A 22,717-nucleotide genomic window follows, 5' to 3' on the forward strand; every position below is an offset into this window, starting at 1 on the left:
CAAAGATGAAAAAGATCCACATCAGGCTCATATATATCTAGAAATACGTGGCAATAAGCCATAAGATTCACAAGACAGCTACCACAGCAAACAAAATCCACAGTACAGCTGGACTATCAAAACAAGCACAGAGCAACATTACCCAAGATTTACACATTTACTGTTTATTTACTCAGTACCCAACTGAGCAGAATCTTTGAGAATAATAGAGACTGCTTCTGCAAACATCCCTTCTACTCAGATGCTCCAAGCACTTGTAGTTACAGACTACACTCTAAGAAACTTTCATTTGTAACTTATTCAAAATGCATGCCTTCCATTACCAGAAGAATGCGATCATGAGGAAACTGTAAAACTAAGTACTTAACAGAGTTAAGTGCTCATTCTGTCAGTGCTTGGCTTCCCTCTGTAGAATAATACCAGCACCTTGCATGCGCACCCAAAGAAGGGATAGTACTTTTCTTCAAGCTAGTTTGCTTTGCTCAGCACATCAAGAACTGTTGCTGGTTCTAGCCCATTTTTGGAACAGAGGTTTTCACCATCCAACCCCATCTCCTGGCTGACCTGGATATATGCCTGCCCTGATTGCTACTTGAGTATGGAAATAATGAAGCTATTTTTACATGGAAAGCAAATCCTTTATTTTCCCAGAAGCAAGAACTACAACAAGCATAGCAGCCCAGCGTTTTGAATACAGGAGGGTGCTACGTAAAAGTGCAAAAAGCAACTAAGCCTTGTGAGCAAAGCATATGGGCAGGATGAGGGGTTAAGCATGACTTTGGACAGCAAGCACACAGAAACACTGGAAAGAGGGAAGTGGGGAGGAGAAAAGAAAGGCAACCTGGAACTTCTACATTCAAGCAGGGAACATGAAGATGACTCCTGTGCAGCTAGAGCAAGCAGCAGGTGCACACTGTGGGGGGCACTGCTGGGAACCCCACAGTGCTTTCCCTGGTGTGCATGGAGTGGTTCTGGCTGCAGTGGTTCTGCCGCGATGCAGAGCTGAAGAGGAGGACTTTCCCAACACCTGAGCACAAGCCCATAGCTAGTACGTGCTGGCTTTAGTCATGCAAGTGGCTTGGGGGCTGAGAGACCAAAACAGCACTTCAGTCTGTATGATTAGGATTTTCACCCTCAAAAACTACATCCAATTTTCAAAGCAGATACTTCCTTAGCTCTAATGTTCCTCCAGTTAAAACAACCAGTTTACTACTAATGTTTAGATTTGCTTCTGCAACCCATCTGCTTTCCTCCCCAAGCAAATGTCAAACATCATTCTCTCTGCTCACACATCCAGTTCCTGCTTTTTAGCAGGGGCTTCATGCTTCTTATGCTTCCCCACTGCCCTCATCATGATTGTCAGTTATCACTTCCCTGTCAGTTTAAGTCTCAGCAGTAATACCTCCTCTATCCATTGGCTGCCATGATCAGAGTAAAAAAAAAAAATAAAAGGGGGTGGAGGGGGTGGCGTAAAACTTGGTTTCACTGAGCCTCCTCCCCGGACTGAGAAATCAGAAAACTACCATGTGAACGTGGCAAACATACCAGATCTGTGATCAATTGGCAGGCTTTTCCCAAAATTCACAGGTTCAGAAGTCTGTGTGCAAAGAGGAATGACGGTGCCCTGGCTTGTTTGACTTAGGGTTTTGTCTAGTGCTGACCAATAATCCTATTCCAAGGTAACACAATGGGAGGAAAAAAGGAAGCTTTATGCACACCTGAAAGTAAGATAACTGGCCTCCCCCAGATGCTGTGTGAATACTACAGCTGTTGTTTGGCCCACATAAGGCAGGGTGATGACTGAGTTCACACTCCTATAGCCACTGATGAGGCTGGGAGCCGAAACCCTCCTCCATGAGGCAAGGAGAGGAAAACGGCTCTTTGCAAAAAAAAAAAAAAAAAAAAAAAGAAGAAAATGGAGCCCCAAACCAATAAGGAATCCTGTTAAACATAGCACGGTTTGCCCAAAATAGTGTTCCTGGAGATGCTGAACACACAGCAGGACATTCTGACCTTCCCAGGAATTTGGGAATAGACAGCTCTGCCCCAAGTACCAGAGCTCTGCCACAGACTGTGCTGCAGCTCACAGTCTCCTTTGCCTCCAGAGCCGAGGTGTTCCAGACTCAAGAGGCAACAGCTCCTTCTCTGGCAGCAAATCTGAGCACCCATTTCTGCATAAGTGTAGAGCAGGACCTTAAACAACAAGTTCTCAATCTTCAGCAATTTCTAACTCTTATGAGAAACTGGGAAGTTCCTGGAAAAGTGGAACTGATTTGTTACAGCACCAAAGTAGTACTGAAAAATACTTTTTCTAGGTTACTTTCATGTGGCTAAACCCCCTGAAGGTTCACTGCTCAGTAAACAGAGAGAAGGGGGGCAGGAGGGAGGCACACCAACGCAAATCAGAATTCTTGTGGCTTGCTTTTGAATTTGCTGGCAGTTCCCAGTGAGGTCCTGCTTGTGTAGTATGGGGAGCTGGCTCATCATGTGCTCTGGCTCAGGCTGAGGACTTCTGCCTACTTGTAAACTCCAAGACTCTAGGTCTGTGCTTTGCACTGTTGAGCACTGCACCAACATCTCTCCACCATTTGCAAGACTGCAACACCAAACACAGGTTCTTCATAAAGTACCTTCACAAAACCACTCAATGAACTTAGTGCTTGCATTAGAGAACATAAATAGCTTTTCAGAATGTGAGGAATGACCAAGGTGCAAGAAATTATCACAGGAAAGACAAAGAAGCAAGTTTCCAGCATAGCTACTGCTGAAGTACTTGAAAGAAAAAGAGGGATTCACCAGAGCTGCTGAGAAAAATTCAAAGGAAAAAAGAGCCTTATAAAAGGTGGAAGCAAGGACAGGTGGCCTGGGATGAATACAGGGATGTTGTCCGGGAAGTTAGGGACCAAGTTAGGAGAGCTAAGGCCCAATTGGAGTTAAGCTTGGCTAGGAATGTTAAAGATAACAGGAGGGGATTTTATAGGCATGTAGCAGCTAAAAAACAGACTAAAGACAATGTAGGCCCCCTCCGGAAGCTTTTGGGAGAACTGGCTACACAGAGTTTGGAGAAAGCTGAGGTTCTGAATGACTTCTTTGCCTCGGTCTTCACTGGCAAAGGCTCTGACCACACCACCCAAGTCTTGGAAGGCAGACACAAGGACTGTGAGAATGAAGACCTTGGACCCACTGTATAAGAGGATCTGGTTCGAGACCATCTTAAGAACCTGAATGTGCACAAGTCCATGGGACCTGATGAAATCCATCCCCGGGTCCTGAAGGAGCTGGCAAATGAAGTTGCAAAGCCACTGGCCATCATATTTGAAAAATCATGGCAGACAAGTGAAGTTCCTGACGACTGGAAAAAGGGAAATATAACCCCCATTTTCAAGAAGGGGGAAATGGATGACCCAGGGAATTACAGACCAGTCAGTCTCACCTCTGTGCGTGGCAAAACCTTGGAGCAGATTCTCCTGGAAGGCATGCTGAGGCACATGAAAAACAAAAAGGTGCTTGGTGACAGCCAGCATGGCTTCATTAAGAGGAAATCCTGCCTGACCAATTTGGTGGCCTTCTATGATGAGGCTAGGGAATTGGTGGACAAGGGTAGAGCAGTTGATGTCATCTACCTGGACTTGTGCAAAGCATTCAACACTGTCCCACACAACACCATTGTCTCTAAATAGGAGAGACATCAATTTGATAGGTGGACCACTCGGTGGATAAAGAACTGGCTGGATGGTCGCACTCAAAGAGTTGCGGTCAGCGGTTCAATGTCTGGCTGGAGACCACTAACAAGTGGTGTCCCTCGGGGATCGGTGCTGGGACCGGTCTTGTTTAATATCTTTGTCGGTGACATGGACAGTGGGATTGAGTGTGCCCTCAGCAAGTCTGCCCAAGACACCAAGCTGTGTGGTTCTGTTGATATGCTAGAGGGAAGGAATGCCATTCCGAGGGACCTTGACACACTTGTGAGGTGGGCTGATGCCAACCTCATGAAGTTTAACCATGACAAGTGCAAGGTCCTACACCTGGGTTGGAGAAATCCCAGGCACAGCTACAGGTTGGGCAAAAAGGAAATACATGGCAGCCCTGCGGAGAAGGACTTGGGGGTGTTAGTCAATGAGAAATGAACATGAGCCAGCAGTGTGCGCTTACGGCCCAGAAAGCCAACCGTATTCTGGGCTGCATCAAAAGAAGCATGACCAGCAGGTCAAAGGAGGTGATCCTGCCCCTCTACTCTGCTCTCATGAGACCTCACTTGGAGCATTGTGTTCAGTTCTGGTGTCCTCAACATAAAAAGGACATGGAAGTGTTGGAACAAGTCCAGAGGAGGGCCATGAGGATGATCAGGGGACTGGAGCACCTCCTGTATGAAGATGCTCCATTCTCCAGGTTGAAAAAGTCAGCACTGTTCAGCCTGGGGAAGAGAAGGCTGCATGGAGACTTCATAGTAGCCTTCCAGTATCTGAAGGGGGCCTACAGGGATGCTGGAGAAGGACTATTCATTAGGGACTGTAGTGATAGGACAAGGGGTAATGGGTTGAAACTTAAACAGCAGAGGTTTAGAATGGATCTAAGGAATAAATTCTTTACTGTTAGGGTGGTGAGGCACTGGAATGGGTTGCCCAGGGAGGTAGTGAATGCTCCACCCCTGGCAGTGTTCAAGACCAGGCTGGATGAAGTCTTGGGTGATATGGTTTAATGTGAGGTGTCCCTGCCCATGGCAGGGGCTTGGAACTAGATGATCTTAGGGTCCTTTCCAACCCTAACTATTCTATGATTCTACGCTTCACCACACAGCCAGATGATCACAATCATGTCTAAGCAGCACACATTACACAGGCTAATGTGTAATTATTAGATGTGAACATCACAAAGCACAATCAAAAAACTGAGCTGGACAATCGTAAAGAACCAGCTTCAGTAAGGTGTAATGAATGCACATCTCTGGAGAAAGCCCTCGTTTTGGGCCAGGACAAATACAACCCAATATGGAGTGGATTTGTCTTGATTTGGAGATCTCTGTCACATGGCCACAACTTCTACTTTTAATTGGGACAAACAGATTTTGGGGTTTGTAAACCAGGATTCCATGCACATATTAGTATTTCCAAGGTTCCAGTTATACTGGCTAGATTTTATGCATCTTTATCAGGCTGGCATCTGGCAGAAAGGTGGAATGAACACAACGACTGTGGAAAAAACTGGAAAAGAAGGATGAATGGGACAGGTGGTTCATTTAACCACAGAACTAAGGAGTCCTGGCACTAAATGGAAGAAAAGATGCAGAGAAGAAAATACATGGGGTGTACTGTTAAAGTCACATTACAGTTACATCTATAATTCTCTAGGATGTCATATGAAATCTTAAAAAGGAGGCTGAAGTCTCTAAAAGAGTTAACAGTTTTCAATTATTAAAACAATTTATAAATTAGCATATTCAGAAGTACATGGCGAAAATCATATAGGAGGTGTTAAATATTAGCCATTCAAAACAACAGAGCAGAAAAAGCAATGCAGTAGGAAAAGAGGTAAAGGAAGGAAGAGACTTGAACAGCCTTGAAAATATTTAAGAGTTGATATAGTGGAAGAACAAAATGAACAGGGAGAGAATGAAGCTGCAGTGCAGCAGTGATGATCTGAGTCTGTGCTGGCACTTTCCTCGGTTTGAAATAACCCACATCCAACAGATTCATAAATGGTGGACCAAATCCAAACCTAACCATATAAAGACTTACACAGGAATAATTTCACACTGCTAGTTGTCTTACTAAAGCCAGTCTCTTTGAAGGGCAAGAACCTAACTATATTATCTCGTATCAGCATTCTTCTTCCTAGCATTTTATGTGCGCAGAGAGTAATACACTGCTTCTTTGCATGCTCTGGATGAAATGAGGAGTTTACAAATCACACATTAGAGTAACAAAGAGTATAGAAAACAGTTGCAAAATGCAACAAAAAAAAATGCAATCGTGAGGAACAAATGGACAGTGGAGCCATCACCACCAAGAAAATCCAAACTACATTTAAGTTCCCTTTCATGTCTCTCCTGGTTTATTTTAGATATCACTGCATACATGCATTTGCAAGTCACAGAGACAGCCGGTACCAAGGGAGCAGAGACTGTATGTACTGGAGACCAATTTATGGTAAACTGGGGGGATACACGGACAACACATGAGACATGGACATTCTATAGGAATCACTACCACCACAAACAGCTGCTGAGCAGGATCTGAATGCTGTGCCAAAGGGAACACTAAAAACCTGTGGTCTGCTCAAGACTGACATGGTCAACCTCATAACCAAAAAGCACTTCTGCTGTATTTTGTAGTACATAACCATTCATCTTTAGAGTAACAGCAGTGTGATCCTCAGTGCCTAGGCATGACCATGCCAGTCACTGTTTCTCCTTCCAACAGTGGTCTGGTGAGAATTCAGCCAGCATCTTGAATGCTTCCAGAAAGCAGAGACACAATTGTAATAGTACCATGCTTTCAGAACACGCAGTAACATCAGCTATATTCTACCCTTGGGTAAATATGACAGTATTTGGCAATTAGATTTTATAATAAAATAGAAGAAAAAGTAGTTTGATTCCCTTCATATTATGCAACTGAATGCCTGGCTACACTTTTCTAATTTAAATTACTATAAGCTCCCATACCTGGTGACAGTATTTTTACACAGAGTACAGATGAAAAATGTCTGCAAAGTAATTTTTCCTGTGGGTACAGCAAGAAAAAAAAAAGTGAGGAAAAAGGACTATCATGGTAAGTTACTCTTTGTATATTTGGCCATGCTTTAAGGGGAAACAAAATTAAAAGAAATGAAATGAAAATCACTGCACACAGGTATGGCCCATACTGCTGCAGCACATGAGAAGGAGTCATGGACTTTTATTTGCATTCTGTCAATACTCCATTAGCAGCTTGAACATGAGGATTTATTACTTCAGTACCTATCAGAAAAGCATTCTGAGGTTAAATTGAGTTCTAAATGCACATCTTGGATCACCGTTGAAGATTTCAGCATGCAAGAGACCCGTATCCAGTCCTTTACTGAAATCTAAATTTAATAGTAATTTTTTTAAAAACAAGAAAACCCCACAATGACAACCAAAAAGCCACCCCACACACTCCCTGCCCATGCAGAGACACTGGTTTTCAACCTCAGCAAAAAATCACATTGGTTCCTCTCAAATACAAGTTGAACAGAACAGCAGATACTTAGGCTGAGAACAGCAACAACAAAAAAAGCAAAAGGAACAGTTACACCCTACTACTATTGTGATATCAATTTCCTGTTGTAAGTATGGCAATCTTCACTTTTGGTCACAAGGGCTTTTTTTATTCGGAGACTGAAATTAATGCTTATGCAGAATTTTTAGTGACTGTGACGAAACCATTTCCTTTCTTATTAAAAAGAAAAATGTAGAAATCCATAGCTCAACTTTTTCCTGTCAATTAAATTCTAATAAATACAATTTAAGTATCCAGTGCAAGTTAATACTGCACCCTGTTATAGCAATATATAATTTTAAACTCCCAAGCTTCTAGAACAATTATCTGACATGTGAAATAGGAAAGCACTAGTTTAAGGTAACTCAAGATTCACACTTATCTACAGTTGAAGTCTAGTACCTGATTCCTGTTCTGTCATTTCAAACATAATCCTACTACCAAGACACAATTTATTTTATAGTTTGCTAAAGAAGAAAGGGCAGAATTTAAAACATATTGCAGTCTTGTTAATGCTGTATAACTGTCCAGTTGCCTAGAAGCCACATCTGGTCATGTGAAGAACATGCCATCACCTACTACTGCTAAGGGATACTTACACCACCACAGAAATGCAAGGGAAAAGGCAAAATTCTTTTTTTGCCTTCTGCAAGACAAACATACTCTGAGCCATGCTCACACAGAGCAAAGGCAAGAGTACCTTCCAAAATATATTGCAGAAACTGTATCATGACGTAGAGGATTTAAGTATATTCATTAAGGGTCATCAAGAAGCAACAGCAACACAGGGAGACTGGAGACAAGAGAAACAGGTTAAAATAGGTAGGTATTAGCTCAAGAGCAATCCTCTACTCTTGCTTTCAGACTCTACAAAGGTATGACTCACTTTTTTTCCTGAAGCAATTGAGAACTGAAATTACTTAAGGGGCTAACTTCAGACATCTTGGTGGAAAAACACGTTCTTTTACATGCTTTGATGGAAGAACACCAGATGACACCGGAAATTTCTCAAAAATGAGAAGAAGGTTGAAACAAAAAAAAGTGAGGTTAGAAAAAAAGGAAAAATGTATAGGAAAAGCTTATGAAACAAGCTCTCAACACATCAGTAAAGAGAAGACAGAATGAACAGTTTACCTTCAAATGAGGGAGGCAAACGAACACCCAAGAGACTGCTGGCCTCAATTATCAAATCTACTTCAGTTGCTAAAATAAAATCCTTCTCCTGCAGTTAGCAGCGACTGCCCTCATTTGAGGGTCTCCTTTTTAGTCCTTGTAACCCAAAAATACTTATACCTTCCTGACCTGCAACACAGTTCATAGTGACTCTTGCTGCCTTAAATGTATGTCCCACAGAATAACCTAGGCAGTAACAGCTCATTCTGCATGTATTTTTCATTAATCTGGACCCAAAACACCCAGAAGATGACTAAGATGCTCATGTGGAGGTTTTAGTAAATAGCTGGGCAAGCAGAACTCTTAACATAGGTAAAATTTACCCAAGCAGAAGACAAAATTTTGTTACAGGACAGGCCAATGTTATAGAATCAATTCCCCCATTTACTCTGGGCTATCACAAAATCTGCTGCCCTTCACCTTGAAAGCAAGCTGCCTTTTTAGGCTTGTGCTCTTAACAACCAAATCACAACAGATCTTTTACTACAAGGAAAACTCCAGCCATGCACTGCCTGTTACCAAAAGAAAACTTGCCATTGTATCTGTTTCCTCGCATCACTACAACAACAGAATGGAAAGTCATAATGGTCAGTATCACACTGCTAGATGGCACATGGATTATATGTGGACAAGCATGACCTAAAACGTTTCACAGAAAAGAAAAAACAGAATGCAAAACATAAAAGAACTTTCTGCCCAAGGTCTATTTGGCATAGCAGAATTTCCCTCACTTAAAGAGGTGCAAATATTTGCTCAAATTGAGGTAACTAATGTATTCCCCATTATCCAAGTTTTCCAAAATCAAGCCACATTCCCAAATCAGGGTAGAAACTTTGCAAAATGGGTTGAATAAAAAGGATGTAATCCATAATGAACAGATCAAAAGAATCCTGGAATGGAAGAAGGAAGAATTGAGAAAGAAGAAAACAAAACCCACCCCACTTCTTCAAACTGAATTCCATTACTTCAGTGTAACACAGATGACAAGATGTGATATTCTTAGATACATTACAGTACCCACAAACACCATTCCACTTTCTTGAAAGACACTATAATTAGTGTCCAAAGGACAGATCTTCCCCTCTGGAATATTCTGATATTGGCACAGGTGGAGAGTACATGCTTTATTACACAGATATTTATAAAAGCCTCTGGAAAAAAATGAAGCATTAGAACTTCCCCACTTCATATAGTCACACAGTTGTATAGTGCATAGTACATGATGCATGCTACTGGATGTACATAGCCTGTAAAAAAATCCTAAACCATCATTTCTTCTTTAAAGTAGCTGCCCAAGCAAACCATGTCTATAAATCTTTACAAAGAAAAGGCACCCTCCCTCAAAGAAATTTGCTAGAGACCGGGGGGGGGGAGGTGGGAGAGGGTGGGTGGAGGTGGGGTGTGAGGAATAACTCACATGTGTAACCTTCCACGGTTCATCTCAAACTGCTGAAGCCCACTCTAAATTACACTGTCAGTGGCTGTTTATACTTGAAGGAAGTACAGTAAATACACTACAGCCTATTCAGGTTCCTGGAATGTCACTGATCATATGCTCAATTGCATCTATTCATTAGAAAAATCCAATCCACAACAGCAGCTGCATTCACCACCACACCCCAAATGCCAACCAGCTGCCCCAGGTGATTCCAGTGGTTTACCAGCCCACAGGACAGATTCTCCACACTCTTGTCCCTCCACAGTGACTTCAAGTTACACTTCCAAGCCCAGGGAGTTTCATTTCCTATTAGCAGTGCTTTTAGCTTCAAGCTTTTGCAACAAAAAAAAAGTCACATCTTTTGCAGTCATGTCTGCAAGTTTCAAAACCGTTTATGCTGCACTAATTATTTTTTATTGAAACTTGATAAATAATTACTGTTGAAAAGATAACTTAAACAACAGGCAAGTTACTCCATTTGTTTGAGAAGAACTATGACTAATTATGTGTGTAATTTTGTTCTGTATCTCTTAAAAAAAAAGAGTGTGTAATCCTGGCTATTGATCTGAAAGAAGCCAAATCCCTGTTAAGTTTTTGGGGCCAGATTTCATTATAAAATCATAAGCCAAATGATGGCTGAAAATAAATCACTGTGAAAAAACATAAGTCCTTTAAGGATACACAACTTCCTAATCAGTTAAAAAAAAACAACAAACACCACACCAGAAACCCCTTTTTCATATCTAACACCTGTTATGATTGTAACTGAAAGACACAATTGTGTATTTACTTGATGAATTACACTGCATTTTATATACTTGTTAAATTTACCAACCCCTCATAACCAATTTCCTGTGTGGGTTTTTCACAGAGCAATAATAAAGTTGTAAAAGATTATGTTTTCTTTTTGCTTAATTAAACCGATTTAATCTTAACACTTCCGCCACTTAGGCAGAAAAGGGAGCTACTAACACTACCTTTATGTTACCTTACAGACAACATCTCTCGCAGTATGCAAAATGGTTGTTAGAATTTAACCCATGCTACAGATACACCGGCTGACTGGAGCTGATGAGAGTGATAAATGGAAGTATTGTCTCACCTGCCTCCAAAACTTCTACTCCTTTCTTGATTAACAAGAACAAGTTATCACTGCTCACCTTCACCCTCCCAAAAATCCTTATTGTGGTCCAATAAACAGACAGTAGAAGAATCTCAGTCTTTGCATGGTGGCCACCAGAACAGACCACTCACTGCAAGGTTAGGATACTTTCCAGTGTTCCATCAAGAAGCACCAGCCCAAATCCAGCTTGAAAATAGAGTTCACAAAAGATGAAACTGAATAATGCTATAGCTATCTATTAATCCTTCACACCTTCCAAAACCACTCATGATTAGAGCTTCTTAGGGCAAATGGCCAACTTCGGGAAACTTGCAGCTGCTGAACAGCTGATTAGTGCACCATGAAGCAGGATCAGGAGGTGTAAGATCTTCTTCTCTGCACGCCTGCTGTTGGGGAAGGTTCAAGAAGACCATAAGCTGTTCACAGACTCGAATCTTTAACCTCTAAACATTTGCTGGTGGCATTTGAAACAGGGCAGGAGGGGCTTCAATCACCAACCTCACAGAGGTTCAGAGGTAAATAAAACCATCCCCAAAGAAACTGAAGCTGACTTCACTTCTCTGTTAAATCAACGATATCTTAGTTGCCTACAGGACTACAAAGACATCCACGAAGGAGGTATTTAAAGACTCTGATTCACTAGCAGCGCCAGAGTAGCTTGAGATGGCTGATTTACTACACATCATGCTCTCAAACAGTTCAGCATTTGATTCAAAACAGCTCAGGCACCAGGAAGAAAGAATCCAGAGGTAGTAATCAAGTCTATCACCCTACACCATGTCATCCCCAGGGCCAGATACCATTCACAGCATCAAGAAACTCTACTCATTCACAACCCCCCAGGACATGCAGCCTTCATAAGGCCTGAACTCAGCATTTTTAGCCACAGGACTCCAGTCTTGGAACCCCTGTCTGGACCCTAGCCAAAGTGATCGTGCTCATGCTTAGGTATGAACACCAAACACACCTAAGTGATAGGGCAAATAATGCCATCTCCAGGCAACAAGTGTCAAGCTAGGGAGAAACAAGGTAGGGAGAAAACCTAAAAGTGAGGATGGAAGTATTATGGTCAGTGAGGGGAAAAAAAAACAAAAAACCAAGCAACAACCCCCCCCAAGAAACCCCCCCAAAAAAAACAAAACAAACAAAACACACAACCCACCAAAAATGTGCAACGAAATTTAAGGAGGTGGAAAAAATCTTCACATCAGAGTCAGAACAGGGCTCACTGTCAGTGCTCTATTAGAAGCAATACTGTTACACAAACGTTGAAGTCAAAATAGCTACAGATATTAAAACTTCATATATCTAGAGCACTACACTGCCTTTAATACCAACACATTTTAACAGCTGTTCAGGTATTTCTCTTTTATATATCAGCTTAACATCCCTGTGCTGTAGTGTGCTCAAAGTACTTTCCAAGATTTTAGTCCAACGAGCCTGTTCTGTGTGTGAATGATTTGTCCATGTTACTTACCAAATGCACATTTCCAATCCAGAATCCAGCTGTGCTCATTTAACCTTGGCTCACACACAGAGCTAGGGAAATATAGAGGGTAGAGTTCTAAAAAACACCATGTTTTCATGGCATGCTTAAGATTGGAGAAAATCCCTGGTTCCTCCAGTTAAATAATTCTATACAGCATCTTAGTTCACTGGACTAGAAAGTGTTTAGTTGTAGCACAGCACTTCTCATTGGATCTGCAATCGCCTCTATGCTCACACAGCATGAACACTTTGGAAGAGCAACAGCATTAATTAATGTCTACATAGGTCCAGAGAAATTATGATTTTATAATGATGACTGATGTTAGCTTTGTTATACAGATTCACAATATGGTCTGGGAAAGGCAAGAGACTCACACTCTACCATGAGTAAATGGAGCTGGAAGTCCTGAAATCAAGGAAATGCTACTGAAAGCACCTCAGTTTAAAAACTCTTAAGTTTATATCATAGACTACAAACACACATGCTTCCGCTTGTCGATAACTGCCATTCAATCACATGGGGGGGGGAAGTAATTTCTACAACAATCAGAATCTGAACCCAAACCAACACTTTATCTGATAAAGCAAAACCTTAAACTATTCCTGGACAGAGGTGAATGTCAATACCAACACTAGAAGCACATGCAAGATGAATGCAGCTCAACACAGACCATGTGCTGCACCAGGTAAGTGGCCTTTGAATTAAGAATATGTTCTAACATCCACTTCAGAATGACAAAAGCAAGCATCCCGGTGTCAAGCCCCTTATCTGAGACAGGGCTATCACATCTTGCTAGAAGCAGGGAAGGTGAAGGAGAAAGGGTGTGTACCAACCACTGCTGCCTGCTGAACATCCAGTCAATGCAACCTGCTTCTGGCGAATAGCAAGTGAAGCATATCGAATTCAAAGACGATATACTATCTCAATTATTTCTTCTAGTTGTTTCTGACAGCAACTTGAGCTTAGATGCTAGATTAAATTCTCTCTTACTCATAGCTAAGGCTTCTTCCAGTCTTGAGGAAAACAAGAAGGAAGGAGAGCAAGGAGAGAAAGAAAGAAAAAATTGAAAGAAGAAAAAGAAAACAGACAATGTACCCTGATCAGCCTTATACATCAACTGGAGAAATCCTAAGGGAAACCCAGAGGCCACCATGACCATTTTTAACATGAATTATTCCCATTCTAAGCACATTGCTTGACAGCAGGTCATCTACTCTGCTAGTCATACAGCAAGACAACTGTCCAAAAAAATGGCACATTTTGTCAACTGGCAAGTTTGATAACTGTCATCAAAATCCTTTGTCCAGTCCTGGGAATGAACTTGTTTTGAAGGTAGTGACAATCCCCCCTCCAAATGCACACATACCTGATCACAACCTGCATTCACCAGTTCCTGGAGCATCTGCCTGTTTACTTCAACAGCTGCTGTAGTGCTCGACTCATTAGCAAAAGGCAGCAAAGAATACCTAATTTCTCGTAGAGCTTTCTGATATGGTCCAAACTTGGGTGTCTGTCTCATTTGCTGCTGCCTTGCAGCATCCTTCCCTATTAAAATCTTATGGTCCAGCGAAGGTTCACTGCCTAGTCCAACAGGTAGTCCCTGACCCGAAGATTTGGATGGTTGCTTTAAACCCTCTCGAATCTCTTGTAACCTTTGTCTGCTGTTCCCAGAATACGTCGTAGCAGGAAAAGTCTTTGGCCTCATTGTTAATCCAGTTTTCTCTGAGCATAAATACAGCTTTATTTTTTTTAATTGCTTTCTTTCAAAACAGTGTCACTTGATGGTATCAGTTTCTTGTAAACATAATCCTTCAAAGAGAAAAAGGCAAAATTCTCAAGTTCCTGCCAGCGTTTTACTTCAGCTTACGATCTTCACATTTCCTACAGAAAATGAACATCCTTGGAATCATCATTTTACAGACTGACAGTGTCTGAAACAAAAGAAAACAGAAAGTACATGCAATTAAGTGGATATTAGAAATGTCTCTGAAGGGACAGCATGACAATGAATCAAGTGAAAGTCAATCAGTTTAACCCATTAAGCTGTCACAGCCAGATTCTCTTTAATGATTTTATCTGTTTTCAAAATTAGGATTCCAAACTGTTTTATCAACATAATCAATAAATCAATAAACTTTAACGTTTCATTTTCAAAATAAATGAAAACAAACTCCTTAAAAACTCCAAAGTTTCAGAATTTTCAGTACTCAACCACAGCAAGTTTCCCACCCAATTGCATAACTAAAGCCTGGACGAGCCTATCCTATTTCATAATTAGGGAAGAGTATGCTCATGAAATGTTTTTCTCCCACTTAAGATTTTGTTTATTTTACACTAGCCGAGTTCAGTTTCAGAAGTTTATGAAAAAGATTTATAATGGAAATATTGATGACTCTAACCATAGCAACTTCTAGTATTTCAATAACAAAGTGAGTAACAGAAAGACAAGATATTTGGCCTTTCCAAATGAATGTCTTAGCAAAGCCTGAAGGTAAGAATTCTCCCCAGAACTGGAAGAAAGAGAAGAAATTGGGGGAGAGTATATAATATTTCATTAGATGTGCTTTACAGGGAAGAAAGGGAAAAAAGGGCTCAATGAAGGTACACAGCAAAAGCAGATGTGGCAGAACCAGCTCAGATAGTATCCCATATAGAAAAAAAAGACTTTGAGATAGCCTCATGCACCTCTTCTGACATGCAGCACAGAACTATGCAGCATAGCTGAGCTACCCAGCAACTTACAAACTCTGTGCAGCACGAAGTGACAACAAGAATCCTACTTTAACTAAGTCCTTGTGGCATCACCATAACAGAAACATTATATAATTATGCATTCTGAAGAGAATGAAAAAGGTAGCTTTATCAGAAATGTCACCCCCCAATTGATGCTGCTTATGCAAGTTTGCTTCTGCTGCTGCTATTAGCACTTTGCAAAGTGAAGCCCAAATGGTGCTCAAGCCACTTTGTTGGGAAGGTCAGAATTTTGTTCAGCTGTTTTCAAATTGCAAATACAGAAGAAGGTAATATACTGTATGCTCCTCTCTGTCACTCAGAAGTCAACCAGTTTGCTTGTTTTTTGTTTTTTTTTTTTTTAAGGCACTTCACTTCTGATCATAGCACATTTATCATTGGAAAGAGTTTCTCCAGGAAGTGTTGCTCTTTATTTTCTCATGCTTGTACTAAAATTCAACTAACTGCAACAGCTCTTTCTGATAGCTGTAGTATTCCCCAGCAAAAGAACCATTTCCATAAGTTTGCCATCATTTCTCACTGCCAAGCAGTTTACTCCTGTGAAGGCCAAGACAATCTGAACACCTTTCACCTCTGAAGCCCATCACTTTCTTCTTAGCACAGAGTTCAAGCTTTCCTCTACAAGCAAGGACTGAAATGCAACACTGAAGTCAGCCCCCAGACTCTTTTATGATAGTTCATCAGTCTGAAATGCAAAAGCTCGGATTAATCACTTGAGATTAATCCATGTCAACCTCTTTCAGTTAACTGAACGTTAAGCTGAAATTTTACTGACCATTTAAATCTTAGCAAAAGACACCTATAATGTAGTCAAGGTCTTGAGCTCCTCCACTCAGTACTTTCTAAGGATATCCTGCAACCCTAACTCATCAAGGACTAACAGTGACATAAAAGTCCACATGCACATTGGAAAGGGTTTGTCACTTTTCTTGAAGTGCTAAAGCTGTTCATCTAGATTTTGGTATTTTCAAAAATGAAAAATCAGCTTTTAGTCAAAAAAAGATCAAGCTTTCATTGTTCTCAATGAAGACAAACCGATCTCAAGAACTCAACTTTTTCTACTTAGAGCAGAAGATAACAAATAACCTTGTTAAAAAAAAAAACACAAACAAAAAAGCAACCCAGCCTTTTAGGATTATGTCATACCTAGCTGGTACTGAAAAGATACAGAGCAATTAATTGGTCTGTAACCGCCTTTCTTTTCCTGACAGCAGCAGGCACCATATGGCTAGGTTTAGGAATCTGAGTTCTTCCTTTTCAGTCCCTATGCCAATCCTCAGGCCTGGGACATGCTGGGAAGCCTGCAATCCCCCCACCTTTTTGCAGCAAAGGACTGCTTTCCCACTTACACACATGCTTCACATAAAGAACTTCTGTGACCTTTAGCCTAAGCTCGAGTCTAATAATGCTAGGTCAAGCCAGCTGGCAACTTCCTCAGCTTACATTTACAATACTGCTAAACCAGAAAGAAACTCTGATCCTTTAGACAGCATGAATGAGAACAGCAACAACAGTAAGTACTGCAGCAAACTGCAAATGTGGTTTGTATTTTGCAGGAGGGTTTTGTTTTTTTTAACTAAATATGTAAAATAAGCCAAGAAATCATAACATTAAATATTACAGATGATTTACAGAGAAAGGCAATATGCCTTTCTTTTTACAATCCAACTGTGATTTGCATTTTTAGCAAAAAATAAAAGGCTTGTGTACTTTAAAAGATAAGCAGTGTGTCTAATTCTGTCTAAGTATTTATGACAGTACGTCTGGATTTGGATAACTCAAAATCCTTCTAATCTGCACCTTGCCTAGAGCATGAACGTATCAACAGCCTTCCTGCCATCAGAAGAATCGATTTTTCAGAATTATTTTTGAGCTTCAAGCCATTCTGACTAAACAATCCTAATTGTTTGGGGCTTTTTTACCCCCCCAGATATTCCATGTTCTGCACAAATTAGAAGCTTGTCCATTATACTTATTTCAAGTAAGTGCAGCATTACTTCAATTGCATAAAGTTTTAACAATTTTTGAATAACTGAATATTTTTCTTTATTTGAGAAATACCAATAGCTGCTCTGCCAGCAATCAACCAATCATGCTGAAATTATATGCTGATGCCTGTTGTCCCAGCAGCACTAGCTATTCACTCTGCTGTTTCTTCATTCACCAACAGGCTACAGATACTGGTGGCTCCGTGGAGCTGGGACACAGGCAAGGAGCTAAGACTCAGTTGCATTTCACGATCTAAGTCCCAAACCTTGAGCTTGCAGGCTGCTTTTCAATCTATAACGGTGCAGGCTCTGCAGCAAGCTGAACTAGAGACCACTGCAAAAATAAGTTTTAAGGAACTGCTACAGCTCCCTTCCTTCTCTCGATTTACAGGTATTGCTCTGGCTTTCTGGATCACAAATTCATGGAAACGGGTATCCTCCACTCTGTATCGAAGATACAAGATTGTTTGGGGCAACTGGTTCAGTAATTATTATACAATCAGTGCTCCCCTTTATAAGTAGGCATATGGTGAAAGTTAAAAGAATTTAAGCGAGGATTTTTCCCCAAGTCATTCCTCCTCTCCTTCCTTCGGTTTACAAAACTCCAAAAGTAACTCCGTGCCCGTATCCCATTACCAACCATAAGCACTGGCCCAATCCAGTGCTGTGTGAAACAGCTCACCTTCCCCATCCACAGCAAACAAGCAGTAATTGACCGCAGAGCTCGGACACTCCAAGTAAGCTTTTTTGCGTCATTTGCGTCAGTGCCTTTGTCGGGGACGGGGGTATTTCAACACGCACACCACTCGGGAGGCAGCGGAGAGGGTGGCGAAGTGCTGGAATTTGGCAGTGACCCTCAGCTGACTGGGCACAGCATGGCCCCCTCCGCAGCCGAGCGGGACCGCGGGGGCTCCGGACTCCTCGCTCGGCTACCCCGGCCCTTGCCTCCGCCTCCAACCCCCGGGCTGGCCAGGAGTACCCCCGCGGAACGCGGGCGTCCAACCTCTTCTTCCTCAAACCACAAACTCACTCCTTTGGCAGGCAGAAAGCTCCCAAAATAAACTCCGGCCTGCTGGGGCACCCCTCGGAGACGGGTCCTATGGCAGGGGCTTGAGGGAGACTGTGCTATCCACGCCCGGGGCAGAGGCCCCAGGCGGGAGAGACACCCCCGCGCGGGCTGGGCTGTCACACGGGCGTCCGGAAAATGTCGGAGGGTGCGGACAGGGCACCGAGGCTGCCCCTGGGAGGGACACACACACACGGGACGCTCCCTCCCGCTTCAAGGACCGAGCCGCCTCTGCTCCCTCCGCTTCTCCACACGACTTTCCCCTCAGGGAGCAGCAGTATGGGGCAGGGAGGGGGGGGAGGGCGCTTACACCCGGAGTTGAGAGGAAAATCGCCGCTCCCACCCACCCTTCGCTCACCTCCTCGGGGCGCCCAGCGCCGCCGCTTGCCTCACAGGGCACCGTCAAGGTTCAATAACGGAGGCGGCGGCGACGACCCCGACGGCGCGAGCCGAACTCCATCTTCCCTTCGCCGTCCCGGGCGCCGAGTGCGGGGCGCAGTCGGGACATTCGCTACATTGTTGGCATTCCAAACGCGTCACGTGACCCGCAGTGCCCGCGTCATTCCATTCCCCCCCCTTCCTCATCCCGCCCGCCCTTCCCGGCGCATACCAGCGGGGGGAGGGGCTTCTGGGGCGGGAAGGGCGGGAACGGCCGTTAAGGGCTGTCAAGGGCTGTCGCAACCTGAGGGAACCGGTGGCGACCAGAGGACAGGGTGGTAGTTGTGGCAGCCCGAGGGGACCGGAGGGCTGAGGGGAGGCTGTCTCACTCCCCTCCATTCTCCAGCCCCTTCGGGGTGCCCTTTACTCGTTTTACAAGCACCTTGTGACACTTCACCCTCACAGAACTCACTCCACCTCACCACAAGGCCACACTGGTGTCTGGAGAGAGGGGTGGCTGAGGGAATGGTGATGCCTTCCCTTTCTGAGGTAAAAAGAGATGAAGCAGGAGGCTTGGAAGTGCCTGCTGCTTGTCAGGTGTCCCCAGACAAATTTAACCGAGAATTTTGTGGTGATAACCCCTTACTACCACTATTCCTTCAATGCTGAACTAACTATTCATGTACACAGTCAAGACCATCAGTCCCTACTTGGGCTTTTCTTTCGGTTTCTGGGTTTTGTTTGTTTGTTGGGGTTTTTTTATTTATTATTATTATAATTTTGAGGGGGTTGCTTATTTTTCACGTTTTTTCATCATGGTAAGGAGACAAGGGAGATACAAGGTGCTGGAGGAGGGCAGCCAGGAAATTCGCATCTGGAACAAAAATGCAGACCCAAGCTGCAAAGGATTTTTGGATGCAAAGCTCGTGTTTTGACCTTGTTATGGATGGAGCTGCCTGGATAAGAGCCTGTTTTCCATGAAAGCAGGAATATTCTGATTTTAGCTATCTCTATGTTCTTTAATAAAGACAGTTATCCATGAGAAATAATCCACACACCCCCAAATACAGCAATGTTTGGATCTGGGAGGCTGGCTCTGGCCCCGTAGCATGACAAATACACACACTAGCAATAACCCACGAATACTAATACAGAGTAAGAAAAATAAGAATGTATGCTCCTCTGTATAGATACATGCATGTATCTTTAGAACATTAACATGGAAGAAGCCTTTACTCCTCAAATGAAAATTCCCGAAATCCTGTTGCAAAGCTGAGAGGTGCGCATCATAGAGGCATTCTGTCTGGTATGGTAAATGTCAGTCTTACAGATGCTTAAGACACATGGTTATCTTTAATCATGTAACCATTCCCAGTGTCTCCAACAGGACCAAGAGCACGTATAGAGAAGTCTGTGCATAACTGTCTCTCCAGGATGAGAGCTATATTTACAGCCTTTTCCAAGCCATAGGGACTATTTTTGTGAGTAATATTACTCATGGACAGTCCTATCTAAGGGTATCTCTCTGAGCTTGTTTATAATAATTTTTTTTTAAAATGCCTTCCATGCAAACTGTTAATAGTGCTTATAAATGATGCTGGTTTGGGAAAAAGTGACTGCCAATGGAGTGCTACATTTAATGAGAAAAATGCAGGCTGGTGAACAGAAATGGCTTAGCATCTCATCTGAGGGCAGCCAGTTACTGTATATAAATTACTGTCAGAATTTCAATAGTCTCACTGACTGGAATACATTGTGGAAGAACCTCCAGCTCTGGGGAGCTAGAGAAACCCATTAGGTTCAGAGCAGATTCCATTGTCAGCAGAATATTGCAAGGTAATGCAGTTCATTCTGCAATCTTCAAATACCTGCAAAACTGAAGTAACTTTAAATGATATGATAGATGCAGCACAGCTTCATTTTCTGAATTACTGCTGTGCTTAGCTGATGAAGAATAGCAACATTATTGCCCAAACCAGAGATTGCTCAATGGCTTGAGACCTTTTCCCAACAAAGTTTAGGCTGGTTTAAAGGAACAGCATCTAGATAAAAACTGCTTACTCTGTGCTAATATGCTCTTTCGTAAGATTTGGTTGTCATCCACATTCTTAAATCTAGGTAAAACAGATCTTTAATTTATTTTTCTCCTTTGGAACTGTTTGTTTTCCTTTTGCATTCCAATCCATCTGGGAATGAGATTCAGCAGCACTATTTCATCTCCTGGTTCCAGCGAGTGGCACATTCTGAATTTCATGCATTTGCAGAGTTTCTGAGTCTGACTTCCCACCAGCAGAGCTGCAGGTATAGGTAAAATGGGTTGCATCTGTGCCCTAGAAAGTATTTGGCTGGTCCACCACAGATGAGAAGACTCTGTAGACTATTTGTGCTTTTAGCCCTTAGAAACCCAAATTATTAGAAATCAGGTCCCTCAGAAATATTAAGGAAATTGGAATGAGTTGGGTTGTAGCATGATACAACAACTTGGTTAAAACATAATTTGATCTCTGTAAGTTTTTTGGAGATTACTGTGTATCAGTGAACTCATTCCTTCCAAGTATCTTCTCCACATCTCTCCAGAAGAAGAGATGCAACATGAAAAGGACAATACAATTTGTCTGTATGAGCAAATCCATTCACAGACTAGACCATGAGATAATAATCTACCATGAGTAAGGGTCAGTGTGTTTATTCATGCCTCTGCTTTGGTGAGTGACTCCTCTGGATCTGTGGTGATTATAACACTGCCCTCCTGGCTTGTCTGAGCAGCTCTCTGTGTGGGTACTATGGGAGGGACCACAGCTCTACTATTTCACACTGTTTCTCCTTCCACCCATCCAAGATAGCAAGGGAAGCAGGAGCTTTGTGCAGCTCCATCCCCTTGCATCTAATGCTGTGGGTCACCTGTCTCATTCCCTACCTGTACTCTTGTTTCACTGTTTGCTGGGCCACAGTGTGAATCTTTCTAAACTATTGTATTTGGAACCAATTATCAAATCATATTGCTAAAAATACTCTTAGCAACCAATTAATTGTGATGTGGGTGGATGAACTTTTTCTTTACACAGTGCTGGTAGCCAATAAAAACTTGAACCCATTCAGAAAATGTGAAAAAGAAAGGTAAAGCAAGAACATCATTGGCAATATCTAGTCCTCCGCTAGTCTTTTTTCAAAAAGAGGAATACACACACAAGTGAAATTTTTATGAACATGTGAACACACATGTGCATGAGCATACAAACACAAAGGATTTGCTGACAGTGACATCATTCACGAGGACAATGTGTCTAGAACAAACCACTGTGACACAAAATGAATGATGTGCAAGGAAAAAAGATTTAGGTAAACACTGCTGAACTGTTCTTGTTTTAATATAGTGACTTCTCTGCAAAATGATACTGGGAATTATTCTTCCCAAATCACCTATTCAAAATCAGTTTGAAACAGGAGTTCTAAGGCCTCCAGCACAGTACAGACAACAAAACCTATATATGAAAATATATATTTAACTGTGATACAAAATTACATTTGCAACAAAGTTAGGCTCATTGGTTCAATATTTGAGTGAGTGAAAAAATAAACTCTAACCAAATCTAACTATGGTTAGCTATGTTCTTTTTGTCAGGACCATCTCTATGAGATCTATCACAGCATTTTTTGGGGGGCAGAAAGGATGTAATGGACATAAGAGCTGATACTTCAGAACTACATTTTATTTCAGCATAAAGTAGGTGAAATAGGACAAATTTGACTAGAAAACTGCCTCAGCTTTGAAGAGGAAACGTGAATCCAGGCTCTTGTTAACTAGGTAGGGTGTGCTGGATGCTCACAGTGTCTTTCAGCCCTCACACAGAAAGTTCAAAACTTCAAATTTCACAAGAGCCATATTCCTATGTACTCTGCCCCCAGCCCCACACTCCATATCAATCATTGACTGCAGCTGGAGCCCAGGCTGCACCCAAGAGGACTGCAAGAATGTTGGGACTTTGTGTGGAATTTCACCAGCGGGAGCCAGTTGTGCTCTCTGTTTGTAAAAGAATTGGCCAAATTTTCAAGTCCATGCAATCAGCTTGATG

The 22,717-nt window shown here is 42.3% G+C and overlaps 1 protein-coding gene across 1 annotated transcript in view; it reads right to left on the minus strand.

Moving 5' to 3' along the window:
• LATS2 (large tumor suppressor kinase 2) overlaps positions 1-18,740 on the minus strand; it is a 52,329-nt gene extending 33,589 nt beyond the window's left edge. Inside the window, exons 1-2 of the mRNA XM_005149755.4 lie at positions 18,625-18,740; positions 13,828-14,392 (exon numbers count right to left, since the gene is read on the minus strand). Of these exons, the coding sequence (XP_005149812.1) occupies positions 13,828-14,166 (339 nt within the window). The 5' untranslated portion in view covers positions 14,167-14,392; positions 18,625-18,740. The remainder of the gene's footprint in view (positions 1-13,827; positions 14,393-18,624) is intronic.
• Positions 18,741-22,717: the final 3,977 nt, after the last annotated feature.

This window comes from Melopsittacus undulatus, chromosome 2, assembly GCF_012275295.1.
Source record: "Melopsittacus undulatus isolate bMelUnd1 chromosome 2, bMelUnd1.mat.Z, whole genome shotgun sequence".
In the NCBI taxonomy this organism is placed as follows: Eukaryota; Metazoa; Chordata; class Aves; order Psittaciformes; family Psittaculidae; genus Melopsittacus; species Melopsittacus undulatus.